The sequence below is a fragment of the Apus apus genome, chromosome 12 (genome assembly GCF_020740795.1).
Source record: "Apus apus isolate bApuApu2 chromosome 12, bApuApu2.pri.cur, whole genome shotgun sequence".
Lineage (NCBI taxonomy): Eukaryota > Metazoa > Chordata > Aves > Apodiformes > Apodidae > Apus > Apus apus.
Genome location: NC_067293.1, coordinates 20,365,393 through 20,385,285, shown reverse-complemented (window position 1 = coordinate 20,385,285; position 19,893 = coordinate 20,365,393). Strand labels below are relative to the sequence as shown.

Sequence of the window (19,893 nt, the reverse complement as noted above, 5' to 3'; positions counted from 1 at the left end):
ACCGCCCCCGGGGGGTTGCGGGGCTGCTCGGGGAGCGCGGCCCGCGCCCCGCGGCGCGGAGCCCGAGCGGGTCGGAGGGCGCGCCCCGAGGCCCAGACTCCGCGGGCGGGGCCGGGGCTGAGGCGCGGCCCGGCCCGGGGGGGCAGCCGGAGCGCGGCGGCGGGGCGGGGCGGCGGGGCCGGGGCTGCGGGGCGGGGAGCGGGCGGTGCGGGGCGGCGGGGCCGGGCCTGGCCGTGGGAGCGGCGGCTGCGCCCCGTTTTACAGCCCGGACTTTGCATCCCCGGCCCCTGCGCATCCTCGCTCCCCGATGTGTCCCCGCTGACGGCCGCGGCCCCGCTCCGCAGGTAAGGGCTGATCCGGCTCCTCCGCTCCCTTAGCGGTTTCCCCGCTTTGTTCTTCGGTCGTGGTTTTCCCGCGGTCAAGCGTCAGCCTGGGTAAAGCACAAGTTTTATAGCTGTCAAATGGACTGAAACCCCATTTTCTGTTCGTTCTCAACCCCGGTCCTCCAAAGGGGAGGCCTGGGAGCAAGGGTTCTGCTATAAAGTGGCAAAGTTCAGGGATGGATGTCATGCCAAGCTTGGGTTGGTTGGTTTTTCTCTGTCAAGGCATCGACGTGAAAGAAAAAAATAATTTTTTTTTACAAGAATTCAAGATTTTCTGTGTCCTTCACTGTGAGCTAGTAGAGTGGTGGTGATTAGTCACTGTAAAGAGACTTTGAGAAGATAATCAGTCCACCCTGCTGAATCATCATGGAATGATACTGGTTTGCTGTTTCCTACAATTCCCACAGAGGTATAAGCAGTGTCCTGTTCAACCTCCAGCCTGAGATCCTGAGGGGACTTTTGTAAAGCCTCAGTTAAGGCTGACCCAAAGATTTAATCCTGGAGTTTTTCCAGTGCTGGAGCATGTTCACAAGGCATTTAGATGGCCTTGAGTTCTGGCTGTGGCAGGTTTATCTGGTCGGTGTCCTGATGCTGTAGTGATGGGCTGTGCCCTGATGTGCAAAGGGGGACTCTGCCAGGCAGGAGCAGTTGGCTCATGCAGAGGGCTCTGTCTCACTAGACAGCTTTCACAACTAACTTTAAGAGTCACTGTTTGCCCTTGGTATAAAGTCTAAGCCTTGCCCTTTCTGAGGGTTTGATACTGCTTGGTGTGCAAAACCCCTTCACGTCAGAGGACATGGAGATCAGCCCATGGTGGCTCAACCACCAGCAGCCCCGTGCTGGGCACGCTTCCCTTCAGAGCTGCTCCTGCCTACCTTGACCTGCCTCAGGAAGAAGGCCACGTCTTGGGCTGAGTCCAAAGCATCCCCTTGCTCTTCCCACAGGGTGTGTGCTGACAGGATGGGAAGGGCTTTCCCTTCCTCCGTTGCTGTCACCACCGCCTTTTGCTGTTACAGGCTGTGTGTGTGGAACTGCAGCTTTCCAAGCTCCTTGCCTTGGAACCTCTTCAATGGCACAGAATGAGTGGTCAGTGTGGCTGTTTCACCTGCTATTGCACAGCTCTGGTTGCTGGAGCAGCAGGAGCAGGGAATGCAGATGGTGAGAGTCATGAACAGTGTGTGGCAGCAGGAGTGAGCAAGTGCCAGTGTCCCTGCACTGCTGGGATCACAGGGAAGGGGCTGTTCTGCACCTGAGTGTCTTCAGATATGTGACCAGGAACACAGCTCTGACCTTCTGAAGGGCTTGCTGCTGGAGCAGAGCTATAAGTGTTAGTGGAGCAAAAACATCTCAAGTTTGGAGACATCCCTACAGCCACCTTTTGAGAAGGGAAGGAGGTTTTTCCAAGCTGAGAGTTGCTTTCTCTCAACTGCTAAATTTAAGGACTGTTTGGAATCAGTAATACTTGATTATCATTAGCTTCTGAAGATAGTGGAGCATGTCTGAAAATCAGAAATACAGGTTTGGAAGTTACATGAACAGATATCTAATCCATGGCCTTGAATCCCAACTGTTAGGTGTTGGATGAGGTAAGAGATCTCTCAGGTGCTCTGGGCAAGCTGTTCTAATCTGATGGCATGCTGGTTGAAATCTTAGAGAGTATCTGGCTTTACTGCCAATAAACCTCATACATTCATGTGGCTGCTCCCAAAGACAGAGGAGAATAAATAATGACAACCACTGTATCAAAAAACCTGTCTGTGTCTGATGTGGTGTTATGTTGCCCTCTGCTTCTTTTGAAGTTGAAGAAAATGGTTTCCTTTAAGCTTTCTTGCTGGGTCACATTTTTCTAATTCTTTTGCTTTCTGTTTCTCTTTGTGAATTTTTTCTAAGTTGCTGTTATGTGACTCAGGAGCTGAGCATCTGTTGTAGATGACAACTTGATTATTGATTACATCCACCTTTGTTAGTTATAGGAGCAAATGAAGATTTTTAAGTGGGTTTGTATTTCGTTTGTCATTCATTTTAACCCTAAGCTATTTTCATATCCTTTAGTGTGATTCTGCTGGCCCATATTGCATCAATCTCTCCTTCATACAGGTAGTTCTTTGAACTTGTATTTACAAATTGTATTTTGATGATTTTGGACAATTCCTGCAGCTTGAAATACTCTTCAGAGTATTTCTGGTGCTTGTTTACACCAAGCTTGGTGTCAATCAGAGGTTTTGTGAGTAAGCTCTTTACTTTGTGATCTAAATCATGGGGAAAATATTTAAAGGAGCCAGACTAAGTAAAAAGCCTTATGCAGCCTATTTGAGATGCACTCCTTGAATTACAGAGAACCACTGTTGAAGAGCAATCTTTAAAGAAGTTAAAATTATTTCATAGTGACTAAATAATACTTCCTTCAGTGGCTTCATAGACTAGGGAGAACTTGCAACAGTTTAAAATACAAAAATACTTGCTCAGGATTATTTCCCTGAACTTTGTATGTGGTTCTGTAAGGGGATTTGTGACATCAGAGGCAGTGCAAAACCAGACACTTGAAATTCCAGAGCCTGTGCCACTTTCTGCTCAGGTCCCTACTGCCCAGAGAAGGCAGTTGCACAGCGTCTGGATTTACAGGTGCAGTTTCTGCTAATGTAGCACTTGCTGTGAATCTCTCTACCTCATCTTCTCCTGTGGGAAACCTTGCTGAATTAACAGTATTTTTTCAACTCTGTGGAGCAAAGCATCTGGAAGAGCACTACAGACAAAAAAAAAGGTTAGTGTTTGGTCAGCAAGGCATAATCTCCACCCGCCTTGTATGTTAATTTTGTTACAGAAGTGATTTCCTTCTTGTCTCAGAACCCATGGATGTTTGAATAATGATCCCAGCAGGACTTCAGCTGATTCCTTCCTACTGTCTCAAAATGTCCATCACCTTCAAACCATGTGGTCACATCCTGCCTCTGTTTCACTACCTTTTTCTTTTCTCCCAAACAGGTGTAACCACCAAAAAAGTCTTCACTTCAGGCTATGATGGGATTATTTTGGTGGTTGTTGCTGCTTTACATCCACGTGCTGTCACCCACATTTGCTGGAGGTGTCACCCGAGTGTATTACCTGGGGATCCATGAGGTGGACTGGAACTATGCTCCGATGGGAAAGAATGTCCTTGCTAACCAAAGCATTGAACAGAACCTGTATGTTTAGTTCCAGAAGAACTTGTTCTGGTGCTGGCTTAAAGTAGTAGTTTTAGGAATAATTTCATGCGAGTTTTCTGGGGCATCTAAGCAAGAGACACCATCTGATAGATGTCTGATCTTTATGGGCTTAATAGTTAACTTGTTTTATCACAGGAGCATAGAAACTGTATCAGTGGGAAAAGGAAGGGCTAGTTTAATGAAGCATCAAGTGAGCAGTGCCTGGAGGCTGAAGGGAAGCACAAACACTTTAATAGAACAGATTGTGCAACACTTTCCCTGGGGTTTCATTTTTCTTGGTTCCAGCTGGTGACCAGCTTCTGTGTCCTGAGGCATGATGACTTGGTGTACGTGACTCTACAGAGCCAGCTTGTTTTTCTTTAAATGCGGTTTCAAGCCCCTGGACTTAATGTAACTTCCTGCACAACATTTTAGGGGTTGTCTGAAAAATGTTTTTGTTGCAAAAGTAAATCTGGAAACTGCAATAATTACTCTGAGTCACTACAAAAACAGGTTTTGTTTTTGTTTTCAAAACACCAAGCCTTTTTCTTTGGTTGTTTCTTTTTTTGTTTTGGGTGATTTTGGGTGTGTGGTGGTGGGTGTTTTTGCATAGCTTTCCACAGCTTTTTGAAGGCATTTATGCTTTTTTCTTGCCCATCTTTTTCTGTGTCAATTGACTTGTATTTCTTAACCTGCTCTTGGTCATTTGCACCTCCATAATAAATAACGTTTGAGTTCATACATAGCTTCCAGAAAGAGCACAGCAGGAATAGGATGGGTTCACAGAAAAACATGAAGGTCTGTCAGCTTTGCTTGAAAAGTCTCTGTTCTCCAGAGACACTGAATAGACTTAAATTAGCTCATATAAGAGGAAGCCTCCTAAAACAGAGGATTAATAAAGATGTTTTTTCTTACTCCTACAGTGATTAAAAAATGCAGTGGGTTTTGTTTGCTGTCTCTCATAATACATGAAGAGAAGGAAATTAAATTCCAGGCTGTTAAAAGCAATTTAAAACCTGTTCTGTCACTGCAAGCAATTAGCTAATGGGACTTATTTGTATAGTGACTGCAGAAACTAAATTGTTAGTAATATGAAAATGTTGTGGTATTCGTATGAAAGCTAGAGATAGAAAAATACTTGAAGATTTTCTTTTATTGGGAAGAAATGGATCTGTGAAATGAAGTATGAATTAGCTGTGAACTCTCTGCTAATAGTGTCTGCAGGGATGACTTTGCAAAGGGATGAGCTCTTGACTGTGTAGGTAGAGCCCAGCCCTTCACAATTTTGCGTGGTAAGGACATCAGTGCTTAATAGTTTGGTCTCACTGGTTAATCTTCTGGAGATACCTGTTAGTTTGCCTGTATTTTAAGGCACTTATATTACTGCTGGGTTATCAATACTAGGTGGGAAGGAGGAGAGCAACCTCAGAGCTCATTTAGGTTGGTCCCACTAATACCTGGGTCATGATTCATCTCTTATCTACTAAGAATTAGCAGTAAAGAACAAATACACTCATGAACTGAACTTTAGTACTTGTATGAGTTTTTAACTCTGGAAGCTGGATACACACTGGCTACATACCTGCCTGACTTGTCTGCCATTCTGCAAGTAATTCAGAATCTGTTCTGTAGACAATTGTATTTTAGATTGTGAATTTTGGCCAGAAAGCTCAGGAGATACTGCCACCCCTCCCTCCCCCCACCTTTTGATTTAGCTGCAAGTGCCACAGAGGCATTGAAGTGAATTTTGAAGATCCCAATGAAGACTGAAGCAGACATGAGGAGGGCTTTGTTCTTCTTTGTGTCTTCACTTGTGGCTGTCAGAGAAGCACCAGCCTCTCCATTCCTGGCTGACACTGTTGGGCTGTGCTGTGTCCCCTCGTGCAGAGCTGGGGCCCAGGTCATGGCCAGGCATGGTGACAGTGTCTGACTGTGCTGGTGGCAGTGGTGCCAGGGTGCTGATGGTCCCCATGGTGTTTCATGTGCTCACAAAGCAGATAAGTTACATGTCATTGCTGCCTGTTCCTTGGGCAGGCTGGTGCCACACCACAGCCATCAGGGGTTTGGGAGGAGGACCTTTATTGGTAGCTTAGGGCATGCTAGGATAAAGCAAGGCAGTCTTCTGGGATGCCAAACCTGGTGGGTTTACCTGGGGAAGCTCTGTGTCATTGTCACTCTGCTGTCTCACCGACCAGCTGCGTTACCTAATGCCCGACTCATGGTGCCTCTCCCCTTTCTGCATTCGACAGCAAGGCCTCAGCGTTCCTCCAGCCTGGCAAAGACAGGGTGGGAAGCATCTACAAGAAATCTATCTATAAGCAATACACGGATTCCACATACACCACTGAGATTCCCAAGCCTGGCTGGCTGGGGTTCCTTGGGCCTGTCATCCGAGCAGAAGTGGGGGATACCATTAAAGTACACCTAAAAAATTTTGCTAGTCGACCGTACACGATCCATCCTCATGGTGTTTTCTACGAAAAGGATTCTGAAGGTAAGTCAGCTGCTGCTGTGAAGGACACAGACTTTTCTCACTGGGAACTGAGGAGAGGTGTCTGTAAAGCCACAGACTTGGTTAGCCCAAAGCTATATTGCTGGAAAGCAACTGCACCTGGTGTTTAGTGAAGCCACCTGATGCTGGGTTAGCAGGTTCATGGGCCTGGGAGTAGTTTCCCAGGCTGGGCATTGCAGTGCATAGCCCAGATTTCTTGAGTTTAGAAGAACCTCCAAAGCTTGCTAGTGGGAGAGTGGTGCAGAAAGTTTCATATTTGTTATTTAGAGTATAGGAGTTGTGAGTGTGAGGAGCTTCAGGGAGATCACGGGAATGGTGAAGGATGAGACCAAAGAACTGCTGTTTGAAGCAGCCCTGGAGCTTGCAGAGAGACTGATGGTGGCATATCACAGGGTTGAAGGCTGAGTAGCAACAGGCAGAGTAGGAACCATCTTTCTGACTCTGTGCTGACCTGTTTGCTGGGCAAGTTGCCTTACAGTGGCTCTGTGCCTCAGTTTCTCTTTGAGAGAATGATGATTAAATGCAATTTTAGTCTGGGGAGTTAGGCTTGTTTTGAAATCTGCTACCCAAGTATATATGTGCAGCCCTCTATTTAGGGAGAGTGGCTCAGTATAAGGTTACACATGTGAACATCTCTGCTCTTCTTGAATAGATGTTGTGATTGCTCAATTGTTCCAGGATCCCTGTATCCTGATATGTCCCCCCAGGATCAGAAGAAGGATGATGCTGTTTTCCCAGGAGGGAATTACACCTATACTTGGACTGTCCCTGAAGATCACAGCCCAACTGCTGATGACCCAAACTGCTTGACCTGGATCTACCACTCTCATATTGATGCACCAAAGGACATTGCATCTGGATTAATTGGGCCATTACTTACCTGCAAAAAAGGTAAAAACTCCAAGAGGAAGCAGCTGAAGGCTGCAGCTTCATCCTGTGAAGATTTTTTGGTGACTTGGACAAGGATAGATGAGGAGATACACTGGTGGGCAGCTCCCAGCTTCATGGGAAAATGCCGCATAGCTGGAGGAGACAGTATTGGTGTTCTAGCTGGGTTTTGGTCATTATGTTGTCTTTATGTCTTAGTGGCTGGGCAGGTGAGCTTGTAGGCCTCTTGATCTGAGAGCACTGCTTGAACCCATGTTAAAAGCAGGATTCTTGTCCAAGACCTAGATGGTGTATTAAAAAAAAAAAAAAAAAAAATGGGGCCTGTTTGATTTCAACAGGAGTAAGAACACTGGAGGTGTTGCAGTTCAGCTGCTTGGGAGTGAGAAACGTGCTAGCAGGGATGTATCAGAAAAGAGTCAGCTTGCTAGAACCCTGCAGTAAGCTGTGCTGGGGTGGTACAGAAAGCGTCTGTCTCTGTGTGATGAAGAGTTACTCTTCTGCTGTTGTTTTAATCCCTTGACATCTGCTTTTCTGTACGGGTGGGTGTTCATTCATCATTTCTGTCTCCTTAGGAATGCTGACTGGCAATTCTCAAAGACGCCAGGATGTGGATGTCGATTTCTTTCTGATGTTCAGTGTGGTAGATGAGAACCTAAGTTGGTACCTGGATCAGAACATTGCATCGTTCTGCATGGATCCAGGCTCTGTAGACAAAGAAGATGAGGAATTCCAAGAGAGCAACAAAATGCACGGTCAGTGTCACCTTTGTGAAGCCACTGACTCTGCCCAGCTGCTCCAAGGGTGTCAGGGCTCTGGTATATTCAAATGCACATTCTGCTGTTGTATGCCAGGGGGTGGGCAGAGGGGAAGAGGGAGAGAGCAGACTCTGAATTGTGTGTTAAGCAAACAATATCACATGGACAGAAAAGAGAAGTGTTATTTTGATTTCATCTTTGGCTCGAGTGAGCCTTTGTTAGTTTTTTGAGGATCTTGTTAGGAGTGACTTGTGTCCCAGAACAAGGAAGATGAGTTCTGGTTAGGTCCATCCTCCAGACATGTCTGTACTGTGAGCTGCTGGCAGGAGCTCTGAAGGGCCCTTTTATAATCTGATTTTTTGCTTGCTTGGTTTTGCAGCTATTAATGGTTATGTGTTTGGGAACCTCCCCGAGGTGACGATGTGTGCTGGGGATCACGTTTCATGGCACCTCTTTGGAATGGGCAATGAAATTGATGTTCATACAGCCTATTTCCATGGAGAAACACTCAATATTCGAGGCCACAGGACAGATGTGGCCAGCCTCTTCCCAGCAACTTTTATTACAGCAGACATGATCCCCCGTAACCCTGGGAGATGGCTACTGAGCTGTCAGATCAATGATCACATACAAGGTAAGGCAGAGGGTGGAATGTGTCCTGCACTCTGCAGCCTCTTTTTTTTTTTTTTTTTTTTTCCTCCAGGTGGGGTCCTGTGTCTTACAGTGTGGCAGGGGACAGTGCCTGGGACAGCATCCCCACTAAAAATGTCCCTAGATGGATGGAGTGATTCCTTGTCTTGTATAAATTGGGGTGAATTGATTATTAATGTGCAGGCCAGACTTATGGGGGTGACTGTACCAGTACCTGGTGTTCCATGTGGATCAGTGGTGCAGCCAGTAAGGTTGGTAGAGCTGAAAGTTGAGCTGAGGCAGTGCCTTGAGAGCTTTAGTCCCTGTAGAGGCACTTGCACGGCATGTGTGATGACAGCAGAAGGCTCTATTTGCTCTCTGTCCATGCTTCCATAGCCTCCAACATCCAAGGTAAGAAGCTCTGCTCACTAACACAAAAAACTCCTTGCTGTGGGACCCACCTAATCACTTTTTCCCAGCCATGTGATTTTTGGGACAACAGAGAGAAAATGGCCAGGTTGTGGAATTGGTAGGAAGGTGGAACTGTGTTCATGGCCTGGTCAAACTGTCTGAGAGGGGTTAAGTTTGTGTTCTCCACCTTGTCTGCCCCAGCTGGGATGGCAGCACTTTATGAAGTCCGGCCCTGTTCTCGACAAGCTCCAGCCCCCACCCTGGAGGGGAGGCTTCGGAAATACTACATAGCTGCCAAGGAAGTGCAGTGGGACTATGGACCTTCTGGGATCGACCAGAACAGTGGGAAAGAGCTGCATGAGGCAGGCAGGTAAGCCAGAGGCTGGTGGGCTCCCGCACTGCTTGGGGGTCTCTGCTGGGGAGGCTGCTAAACAAAATGTGGAATTTCTTACACAAGTCCATGGCTGCGTTTCACATGGCATTTATTCCTGGGAAGGCAGGCCATCCCACCTGGAAATGCAGACTGCTGTAGCTAGACTGTGCTGAGAGCAGTACTGTGTATCTGAGGGGACTTCACATGGGAGCTGCTGTGTTTTATCACCTCCCCCTCACACCAGGAGTCCCAGCTTGGGTAGAACACAAGCCACATGGGTCTCTGGGCTTCATTTCTGCTCGCTGTGCTTGACCTAGAAACAGAACCATGTATTTGAGCTATTAAGAAAGCATATCTTGCAGCAGACACGGGGTGGCAGAGCTAGCCTGCAGACACTGCTGCAGCAGGCAATTTCTAGGAAATCAAGTGCAGTGCCCTCAATGACAGCCTTGCATCCCGTGTGTCAGATGGTTGTGATAGCAGGTGGTGAGTGGTTTCCTGTTCAGGCTTTGGCTAATTGAAACAAAGATATTCCTCCCCCTTCATTCCCTTCCCTGGGAAGCTGTTGGAGGCAGCATGCCTCTTCCAGATGGAGGAGCAGGAATGCAGAGGGTTTAATGATTTACCCAAAGCCATGCAGAAACTCAGAACTGAACTCAGAACTGAAAGCTCCTCAGATCCATGAGCTGGCCTCTCCTGCAAGGCATGTTAAGCCTGTCTGTGTGTTTGGAGAGGGCGGTGGCAGTGGAAATAAATATCTCTTTACAGCTGTTTGGGGTTTTTTTTTTTTCAGATGTGATTGCACTTGTCCCCTGGGCTTCGAAGAACTGGGTGTTTTAGCACTGGTTTTCCATTCTCTGCTCTGCAGTTGTATCCACTGCCCTCTTTTGCACACCTTCTATGGAGGTGCTGCTCAAACCTGTGCCACTGAACCTGGCTGTTCCAGCTGGGAGAGGGCAAGGTGGCCAGAGATGTGGGTAGATGAGTCTGGAGGACAAAAATGCTGGAGAAGTGCTGTACTTGTTCCAGCCAGGGACCTGGTCTTTGTTTGAAAACCTGCTTGACTTGGAGTTGCTGCTGGAGTCACCAGGGGGTGTGGGAAGGAGGAGGAGAGCAATGGGACTGATTTTCATAGAAATGACCTGAGGTTTGCTTTCTGCATCTAGCCCTGCTGAGCAGTTCTTCAAGCGTAGCCGCTACCGCATTGGGGGAGTCTATTGGAAGGCCAAGTATGTGGAATACACTGATGAGAGCTTCCGTGAGGAAAAGCAGCGATCGGAAGAAGAGAAACACCTTGGGATACTTGGTAGGAATCCTCCAGCAACAAAAATCTTCTGTCAATGTCAGTGAGAAGGGTGCTGCTGTCAGGAATACCTGTCAGCTATACCTGTCCTCCTGTTCTTGGGTGCAGGGAGTGGCATGGGAGGTGTCAGGGTTGTAAGTCCAACTCCTCTGCTGGAGCAGGGTCACCTACAGAAGATCCCACAGGAACACATCCAGACAGATTTGGAATATCTCCAGAAAAGGAGACTCCACAACCTCTCTGGGCAGCCTGTACCAGGCTCTGTTACTCTCACAGTAAAGAAGTTTGTCCTTATGTCTAACTTGAACCTCCTGTGCTCCAGCTTGTGCCCATTGCCCCTTGTCCTGTCATTGGACACTGCTGAGAAGACTAGTCCCACCCTCCTGACACCCCCTGTAGATATTTATAAGCATTGATGAGATCCCCCTCAGTCTCCTCCTCTCCAGGCTGAACAGCCCCAGCTCTTTCAGCCTTTCCTCAGGGCAGATGCTCCAGTCCCCTCATCACCTCTGTGGCCTGTGCTGGACCCTCTCCAGTAGTTCCTTTCATGAACTGGGGAGCTCAGAATTGGACAGAGTGCTCCAGATGTGGCCTCACCAGGGCAGAGTAGAGAGGGAGGAGAACCTCCTTTGACCTACTGGTCACTCTTCTCAATGCACCCCAGGTGGCCACTGCCCTTGGTCACAAGAAGGTGGCAGTTACACTGAGGAGTGAGTGGGACACGGGATGGGCAATGGCAGAGGAGACAGAATCACTTTTCTGCCAGGGCAGTCTTCAGAACTTGGTAGTAAGGGCTGAGGGACACACTCTTGTATCTGTAACTAGAGCTAAGGTCACAGGAATAGCTCCTAGTTATGTTTTTGACTGAGCATCTTCAAGGCATGCTAAAAACTCCCTTTCTCACAGGAGGCTTCCTCTCCTGAGTGGACACTCACTCTTTTCCAGCGAGGTAACAGGGCAGGTGAGGAAGAAAGATGAGAGAAGAAAATGGGGAGTCTGCATAGGCAAATCAATGACACAGAGGGTAGAAACATGTGGGTGTGGTCCCATTCCCTGCATCAGCAGTGACAGATAATCTAATGACGCCAGAAAGGAGCAACAGCAATCCCAGCAGAGGCCCCAGGAGGGAGCACGTGGAGTGAAACATAGACTGGGAGGTGGGGAGGTGATAGTGGAGAGAGCCAAAAAAGTAGTACAGGCAGCTGAATAGAAGTTAAGTGGGGGGTTGTGCATAGTGTCAATGTCAGGAGCTGACAGTGTCTTAGTGGACCTTGGGAACCAGGACCAAAAAAAAAAGGGTTAGCATTACCAGCAGTGGCCACATTCCTATGGAAAGACAAATGACTGAGGGAAAACTCAGATGTGACTTTGTGGGAAGAAATTACAGGTACTCCTGGTAAACTAAAACTACTGAAGGATGAGTTAATGAAAATCCCTGGTCAGATGAACAAGTGATGTCTATGGGAGGAGTTACAGGAACTCATTTGAACTTGGTAAAAGGAGACTGGATAAAGTGGTTGGGATGTCTAGAATAGATACAGGGTCATGAGGGACTGAACTCCAGAGGAGGGAGCTGCTGGATGTGATGTGGTGCAGCATGGACATCCCATGCTGTGTGGACATGGGCCTGTGGCTTGTGCTACTGGTTCTTGCCCTAAAACACCTGGAGCCATGCTGTGAGGAAGGCTGCATGGTCAGTTGTTAGCACTGTTGGTTTTATTCCCCATCTTATGCTCTGTTAGCTGGGGTGAAAGGTGGCCTGGGCCTCTTTGGTTTGCCTGGTCACCTGGGAAGTTGCTCTGTTGCTGACATGTTCTCTCTGCTTCTTGTGTAGGTCCAGTGATCAAAGCTGAAGTTGGAGACACCATCCTGGTGACGTTTGTTAACAAAGCCTCCTGGCCTTTCAGCATCCAACCTCATGGAGTGTCCTATGGGAAGGCGTGGGAAGGGATGTGGTACCATGATGGTTTGTGGCTCCCTTTTCTCGAGTCATTCTAATGCTGGTGGTGGAGCTTCAGAGCCCCTGCCCCCTCTGTGCTGGGGAGCTCCTGCAGCCAGGATGGGTTGGATGTCCTGCAGGGTAGAAGCCAGCCTGGGCTGAGATATTGAGTATTTTAGTGACACAAGTGAAACAAAGCCCAGTATGAACATCCTGATAAGGAGATGTATCCAGGTTTGTGTAGGGACCTTGGGACTAGCCATGCCAATCTGTTTTCCAGGTGTGTCCCAGAACGGGGTCTCTGTCGCGCCGCTGCACAACGTCACGTACCGCTGGGCTGTGCCAGAGCATGTTGGGCCCACGGGCAGCGACCCCCCCTGCCTGACCTGGATGTACAGCTCAGCTGTGGATCCCATCAGAGATCCCAGTTCAGGCTTAGTAGGGCCTCTGGTCATCTGTAAGCAGGGCACCTTGGATGAAAACAACAAACAGGTAAAAGGGATTTTCCTCCCATGCTCTCTTACCAGGTAGTTTTCTTGTAGAGAAAGGAAACATCGCAAAACATTAAGGAATGTACCAAACCCCAGCCTACAACAGTGTGAGTCCAGGGGAGGTGAATCAAAGCCACAAGGCAGGTTCATGTTGGGACAGCTGGTGCCCAGGTCTCAGGTGGGAATGGCTCTCAAGGGCTGTCCTTGAAAGGATGTCTAGGCTCTCCTTTACAACTCACAGACAGACTTGGCTGAGCAGCTGTACCTTGGATGTGAATCTATAGGTAACTTTTTTGTCCCAAGGCTTGCACAGCAGGCACAGAGGCCTGTGGAATATTCATTGCAGTCTCAGAAACATGGAGAAGACATTTTCACTTACAGTTGGTTTGCTTCAGTGATACAATGCTGTGAGGTTTGGGTGAGGCTCATTCATCTTACAAGATCAGTTTTTTTTCAAGCAGGGCTGACTACAAAAAAGCATATTAAAATCCATGTTGGTCTTTATGCTTTTGACAAAAGAGGTGAAATCTGAGGGGCAATTGGAACTTCCTCTTGAAATCTCACTTGGGGTTAGTCTACTTATGGCAGTAGGTCTAGGAAAGGCGGTAAATTAACATGCTGGTGAAGTGCAAGAGATTAGCAGAGCCTTTTTGTGAAAAATAGCCTGGTGCCATCCTCCCTATCTTGTGTGCATCAGGGAGGGGCTTGGGAGCCTGAGCAGCTGCCAGCAGATCCTCCCCACGGGAGTTTGCTTTCAGTGATGGGGCTAAATTAGGAGTGCAGAAAAGATGAGCATGTTACAAAGGGTAGAAACAGGAATCTTCTGAGCAGAGGGGTGGTGAATAAGTACAGCTCCTATGAAGGAGCTGTTGTCACTATGAAACATTTGCAGGTGTTCAAAGTGTGTAACCAAAACAGAGACAGACTTGTTTGAGAAGGTAGGACAGAGAAAAATCACCCAGGGCAGCGATTTTTGGCTCCACAATCTTAGGCAACCCTATAATGAATGGTTAATTGGGAAGGGTGCACAGCCCCTCCTCAGGCACCCCAGGCTCTAGCCCTCTCTGCAGGGTGTCTGCCTGGGTACAGCTGAGCCAGGGTGAGAACCTGAACAACACCAGGGATGTTCTTTACTGGGGGAACACACCATGCTTTGGAATGCATTTCTTAGGAGAATTAATGTTTTCAATTATTTGAGGTAATAAAAAAATCCCCAATCCAGGTCTGTGGTTGGAGAAAGGAGGGGTGAGAGAGTCATCTGCCTGCCCTGTGGGCTGGGCCCTGATCTTGGGTCTGACTGGGACAGGTGGTGAAACCTACACCTGAGCACAGGGGTGGTGGGGGAAGGAGGCAATGACTGCATGTCCTGGGCTGCATTTTGATCACTTGGCTCATGTGAAATATCATGGAGAAATCCATAAGTGGTGCCTCTCGGGGAGTGGGAGAGGAACATTCAACCTGAGTAAAGGGAGAGAGCCCTGGCCTTCAGTGAGCTAGTCTTAATATAAAAGGGAGCATGAAAGCCAGGCAAGAGAGTTTTAAGGTAATTCATTGGTGCATTTTAAAAAATAACAGCCATCATTATGATTATATCTTAGAAAGGGATCAACAAAGAATTTTACCTTCTCTTCAGCGTGTTTGATGAGAACCTCAGCTGGTATTTAAATGCAAACATAAAGTACTATTTGAGAATGGAAGAGACTTCTGTGAAAAAGGATGATGGCTTCAAGGAATCAAACAGGATGCATGGTAGGGGCTGATGCTTTTCTGGAACCTGCAAAACATGGGGTCCTGATCACCTACAGACTCAGCTGGGGGGCTGGAAGGGCTGGGGGGAGTGTTGGCTGAAGTGCAAAGAGACTAGAGACAGTGGGTGGGATGTAGGACAAGCAGTGCAGCTGGCTCAGGAAGCATGTCCTGAGTGAATTCCAGGCAAGCTGCACTTTACCTGACAGGCCTACCCTGTCTCAGCTGATACCTGCCTCCTTTGCAGCCATCAATGGACTTATGTTTGGTAACTTGCCTGGGCTGAATGTGTGTGAAGGAGACAATGTGTCCTGGCATCTTCTGGGCCTGGGTAGTGAAGCAGATGTACATGGAGCTGTGTTTCAGGGGAACACCCTGCAGATGAATGGGATGCGGAGAGACTCAGCTAATCTCTTCCCCCACACATTTGCTACTGCCCTCATGCAGCCTGATAACACAGGTAAGTGCCTGCACATCTGACTGAGCAGCAGAGAAATGCTGTAATATTTGCTGCTGTGGCTGATTCTTTAGCACAGTGTAAACTTGTAGAGGATGGGTGTGATTTAGGGCCTGTTTGGTCCCATTTACCAGACCAGAGCTCCTGTCTTAGCATCTGATTCTAGAGAAGAGCAGGAGATACAGGATCTTGTCCCACACTGATTCTCTAGGCTGCCACTTGCTGTTATTGGTAGTAACAGCCCCAATGGACGTTGCTGCCTGTGACCTGTAGAAAGATGCAAACGTTTGGTTCAGAATAAAGTAGCAGAGTTGCCAGAGCTTAACTCCCCTCTCCATGACTTGTGGAGATTCACGTGCATGACAGACCCCAGTCTTCTTGGTTTGTGGCATAGGCACACGACACTGTCTCACTCACACAACGTGATGGCCTCAGCTGCCAGTTGTCTCCTCCCCCTTGGCACTCGAAGGCTTCATCTTTTACTTAACCAGCCCCTCAGCAGTGGCAGCACAGTTATGTCACTTTGTTTTTTTCACATCTAATAAGCTGGTTATTGTGTAAGAAAGCCTCCTGAGATGGTTTTTATGTAGGGCTTCATTTTGCAATTCCTGCTTGGTTTGTCTAACAACCCCTTTTAGTCTCTGCCAGTGGCAACCAAGCTCCCTAAACACCCAGATCTGCACACCTTGATGTCAGCCTGATCCCAAGCTCTGCATGGCAGGCAGTGCTTCCTGCCATCTTCAGATGTCTCATGTCCTTGTTCGTGCTGCCTCTTTCAGGGATTTTTGAGGTGTACTGCCAGACAAGCAATCACTACCAGGCTGGGATGAGGGAACGCTACTCGGTTTCCAAGTGTGGACGAAGGGATCCTGCCCCTCGGTACCGGGGCGTGCGCACCTACTACATCTTGGCAGAGGAGGTGCTCTGGGACTACGCGCCCGACCGCAGCTGGGAGAGGGAACGGCACAATCACTCTGCGGAGAGGTAGAGCCCTTCTGCTTGGGAAGGTCACCCTGGGGAAGCCTGTTGGCTACCATGGCCACCTGGCAACACGGTGCATGTGCCACTGCTGGTGGTGCTGTTGATGGGAACCACAGCCCCCCACGTTGCTGCACCCACCTTTGCAGCCAAAGCTGGTCTCTGGGAAAGCCATTCAACTAGTGACCCCCTGCTGCACATGAGCTGTTCATTCCCTGTGAGCTGTTGGGTATCTCTGAACTCATTCTGCATTTTTCAGCTATGCCGATGTATTTTTGAGCAACAAGAATGGACTGCTGGGCTCCAGGTACAAGAAAGTAGTTTACAGGGAGTACACTGATGGGACTTTCCAGACCCCCAAGGCCAGGACAGATGGTGATAAACACCTGGGGATCCTAGGTAAGGATATGTGCATCTTCCACTCACACAGCAATGGGACTTGGAGTCTAAAGCTTCAGTGGCTAAGGGCTGTCAACTAAAGGCCTCTGAAGTATTTGGGCATGTGCTATGTATGCAAGTGAGGAGAAATTCAGACTCTTCCCCAACCCAGGTCTGCCAGCTTTGGAAACAGCAGCAAAGAGGGGCCTTGTAGTAGATAGAGAAGACTGGGTTCTTGTGCCTACCTTCGTGCCGATGTTCTTTCACGTCTCAGGCAAAGTATTTTTCACACCAGTATTTCTTTGACTATCAAATGCAGATAACTGACTTCTAGAGACCAGTTGGAGAGATACAGGTGAAAATCTGTAGCTGTGAGAAATGCTTTTGGGGAAAAAAGCAGGCAGGCCCTGGGGAGTGGAGGAGCACCTGACCATGTCCAGTGGAGGTCTGTGGAGACTCAGCTCTTTGTGGTGACCCCAGGGCTGTAAGTGGTGCCGGAGCAGCAAGGCTGAGGCAGCATATGCTGTTCAAGACAGGCTGCAGCTCTGGTTTGTGACACTGTCAGGCCACATTGGATATTACACATTTTTTGAAACCAGCAACAGGGCATGATCAAGATGCTGTAAAATTTGGCAGAGCAGTGTTCAGAAATCAAGGCTTAGCTGTACTGTGCACAGTTAAAATGCACAGCAACTCTCATTTCCCTCATTCTGGAACTCAGTCCTGTTTTCCAAGACTTGCTTGGATTTGCTCTGATGTCCATTTCTCCTTTTGGGAGGCAGAGAAAAGGCAGAGAAGAGGGAGGGGAACATCATAAATGTTATGAAGTGTTTCATTTCTTCCACCCTAGAGATAAGACACTGGTCCAGGTTGCCGAGGGAAGTTGTGGCTGCCCCATCCCTGGAAGTGTTCAAGGGCAGGTTGGATGAAGCTCTGAGCAACCTGGTCTAGTGGGAGGTGTCCCTGCCCATGCAGAGGGCTTGCAACTAGATGATCTTTAAGGTCCCTTCCAACCCAAACCATTCTATGATTCTGTAAATATGTCTGAAGCAAGGATGATGAGACAGAGGTGGGAATATCCTCAGGAGATACACAGACAATTATTCTTAGTCTCAGAGTCCATTCTTCCTATCTCAAGGTCCTTTCCTGTGGGCAGAAGTGGGAGATATCCTCAACATTGTGTTTAAGAACAATGCCACAAGACCCTACTCCATTCATGCCCATGGTGTGCTGGAAAGGAAGACAGGAGAGCCACAAGCAGCAAACCCTGGTGAGTCACTGTCCTGTCCAGCCATGTTCCTGTACAGACTTGCCAGGCTGACTTTAGCTGTTGCTGGGGTGTTTCCTTCAGTAGCCTTGGATGTACTTGTTCTCATAGGGCACAGAACTGGAACTGGGCAATAAATGGTCCTTCAGGTTCACCACAGTTTTAGTGATGCTGTTTGTGTGGGAACAGTAGCCTGGGGATTTCATATTCTGCTCTGACTTCTAGGATAAATGTAGCACAAGCTTTTCTGTGTGCAGCCTTTTCCCTGCACCAAGCATGGTCTGTAGGAAGGAGGATGGCCATGACACATCACAGCTCAGTCAGCTCTTGGCAGCCCTGGGCTGGCTGCCCCCAGTGGGGAAGCCTGTCCCTCTTCTCTAGGACCTGTGCTTTTTGTGATAGAGACAGTATGAAACAGGAGAGATGCACAGTTGCTTGCCAGGATGCTGAATGAAATCCCCGATTTGTTTTGTGGTCCAGGTGCCAGTTTGTCCCACTTGCAGTGCCTTGCAGCTGGTGTGGTCTGTCTGAGCAGCAAACAGGTTTCAGCTGGGCCCTGTCTTTCTGAAGTGTGCTTGATAATATGCAAAAGAGTAATTTTTAAAACTAATTTCCATGAGAATCATCAATACACTTGAAAGAGAGGGAGGATCATCTCAAACTCCACCTGTACTGAAGACAGGTGGACCTTCTTTGGTTAGTCCAGTCTCAAAGGCTGCAGATGAGAGTTGTGCTGATACCAGCCGGTGTGTGTCCTGTGAGCCCCCTCTGCTGGGAAGAGGGGAGATCCCCTCCTGTCTCCCAATATTTGGGGGAGAAAGGTGCAATATCTCACCAAATCAGACTTGAATGTGCATTTTGGAGGCAGGATCTCCTGATTTGTTTTGCCTTGTGTGCTGCTCAGCAAACTGGCAGGTGGGTGTATCAGACTGATGTTAATGGTTCTTCTCTGTCACTCAGGTGACATTGTGACATACAGATGGGAGGTTCCTGAGAGATCTGGTCCAGGGCCAAATGATTCAGCCTGTGTTCCTTGGATATACTACTCCACAGTGGATCCAGTAAAGGTAAAAGAAGTTAGAACCAGAAAAGACCAGTTGGACCATTTTTTTTTCACCCCCTCTAGAAAATAATGTGAGCTGAATACAATTTAGAGATTGGCCCAGCTCAGAGGTAGAATTCCCTGGTGACATGTCCAGTGTTCTCCTGGCAGAGGAGATCCTCCAGATGTGTCCTGATGTTTGTAACATTTTTTTCCTAGCACAAACCTTCATTAAAAAAAAAATAATAATCCATTGTCTCCTTGACCTTCCTTCAGATATTTGCAGGATATGAGAACATCTCCCCATCAGTCATGGTTTCTACTGATGAGAGCCAGAAAGCTAATGTAAAAGGCAGAAATTGTCCAAAATTAGGCTCCATGGATAAAGCAGGAAGATTTGAGCACTGCTAGGATCGATTGTAGTAGCACTGATTTTGCACAGAAACAGCCTGGAGGATCCTGCAATAAACTGTCACATTCAGCCCAGAGATCATTGCCTTTTTATCTCAAGTTGCAAGTGCTTTTATAGCCACAGAATGGAGAATATTTTGATGCCATTAATATTTATGGCTTCTGGATTTGCATTCATAAGAGCATCTCTAGTCTCCATTCTTGTGCTTTGGTAGCTGATGCTCACCAATGAAAGTACTTGGTTGTTTTAAGTGAGGTGATGTGGGGAACAGAAAATACGGTTGCTAAAAAGCAAAGAACTCTGTACAAGGGGGGTGGGAGGGACTTGAGAAGATCCTTGACTCAGTTTTTCTCCTTCATTCTGATTAGGACATGTACAGTGGTCTCGTTGGACCCCTGAAGGTTTGCCGGAGAGGGGCACTGCAGCCTGATGGGATGAGGAAGGATGCAAAGAGGGAGTTTGCTCTGCTCTTTCTGGTTTTTGATGAAAATCAATCCTGGTACTTGGAGGAGAATGTGAAACGTTACAGTAAAGAAAATCACAAGGAGATCAACCTGCTGGATGAGAAATTTGTGGAAAGCAACAAGATGCATGGTAATGCCCATTAGGCACCTGAGCGTCTACCTGGGGTTGATGTTGACTCTGTGACCTCTCCAAGCAGTCAGCCACCCAAAACCCAAGAGCCTGGCTCCTGGTGAATGCCCTCATCCTTTTGTTGTCAGTCACATGAACAGAATTTAGGTGTC

At 47.9% G+C, this 19,893-nt stretch overlaps 1 protein-coding gene across 8 annotated transcripts in view; it reads left to right on the top strand.

The window, feature by feature from the left end:
- Positions 1–171: 171 nt before the first annotated feature.
- The window catches only part of HEPH (hephaestin), a 44,782-nt gene continuing 25,060 nt past the window's right edge, over positions 172–19,893 (top strand). For 5 of the 8 annotated variants that reach the window (XR_007890648.1, XM_051629981.1, XM_051629980.1 and 2 more), the window contains exons 1-17: positions 172–344; positions 3,366–3,565; positions 5,815–6,059; positions 6,756–6,968; positions 7,538–7,717; positions 8,100–8,354; positions 8,963–9,131; positions 10,301–10,440; positions 12,272–12,403; positions 12,657–12,868; positions 14,466–14,616; positions 14,861–15,073; positions 15,850–16,054; positions 16,308–16,447; positions 17,565–17,696; positions 18,654–18,760; positions 19,516–19,741. Coding sequence is in view for 7 of the 8 variants with exons in the window: in XM_051629981.1 (XP_051485941.1) it covers positions 3,399–3,565; positions 5,815–6,059; positions 6,756–6,968; positions 7,538–7,717; positions 8,100–8,354; positions 8,963–9,131; positions 10,301–10,440; positions 12,272–12,403; positions 12,657–12,868; positions 14,466–14,616; positions 14,861–15,073; positions 15,850–16,054; positions 16,308–16,447; positions 17,565–17,696; positions 18,654–18,760; positions 19,516–19,741 (2,887 nt within the window). In the remaining variant the exon portion in view is untranslated. Of the gene's footprint in view, positions 345–2,435; positions 2,481–2,500; positions 3,145–3,365; positions 3,566–5,814; positions 6,060–6,755; positions 6,969–7,537; positions 7,718–8,099; positions 8,355–8,962; positions 9,132–10,300; positions 10,441–12,271; positions 12,404–12,656; positions 12,869–14,465; positions 14,617–14,860; positions 15,074–15,849; positions 16,055–16,307; positions 16,448–17,564; positions 17,697–18,653; positions 18,761–19,515; positions 19,742–19,893 lie in introns of those variants that run through there. The other 3 variants (XM_051629978.1, XM_051629979.1, XM_051629982.1) reach the window with 3 other exon arrangements.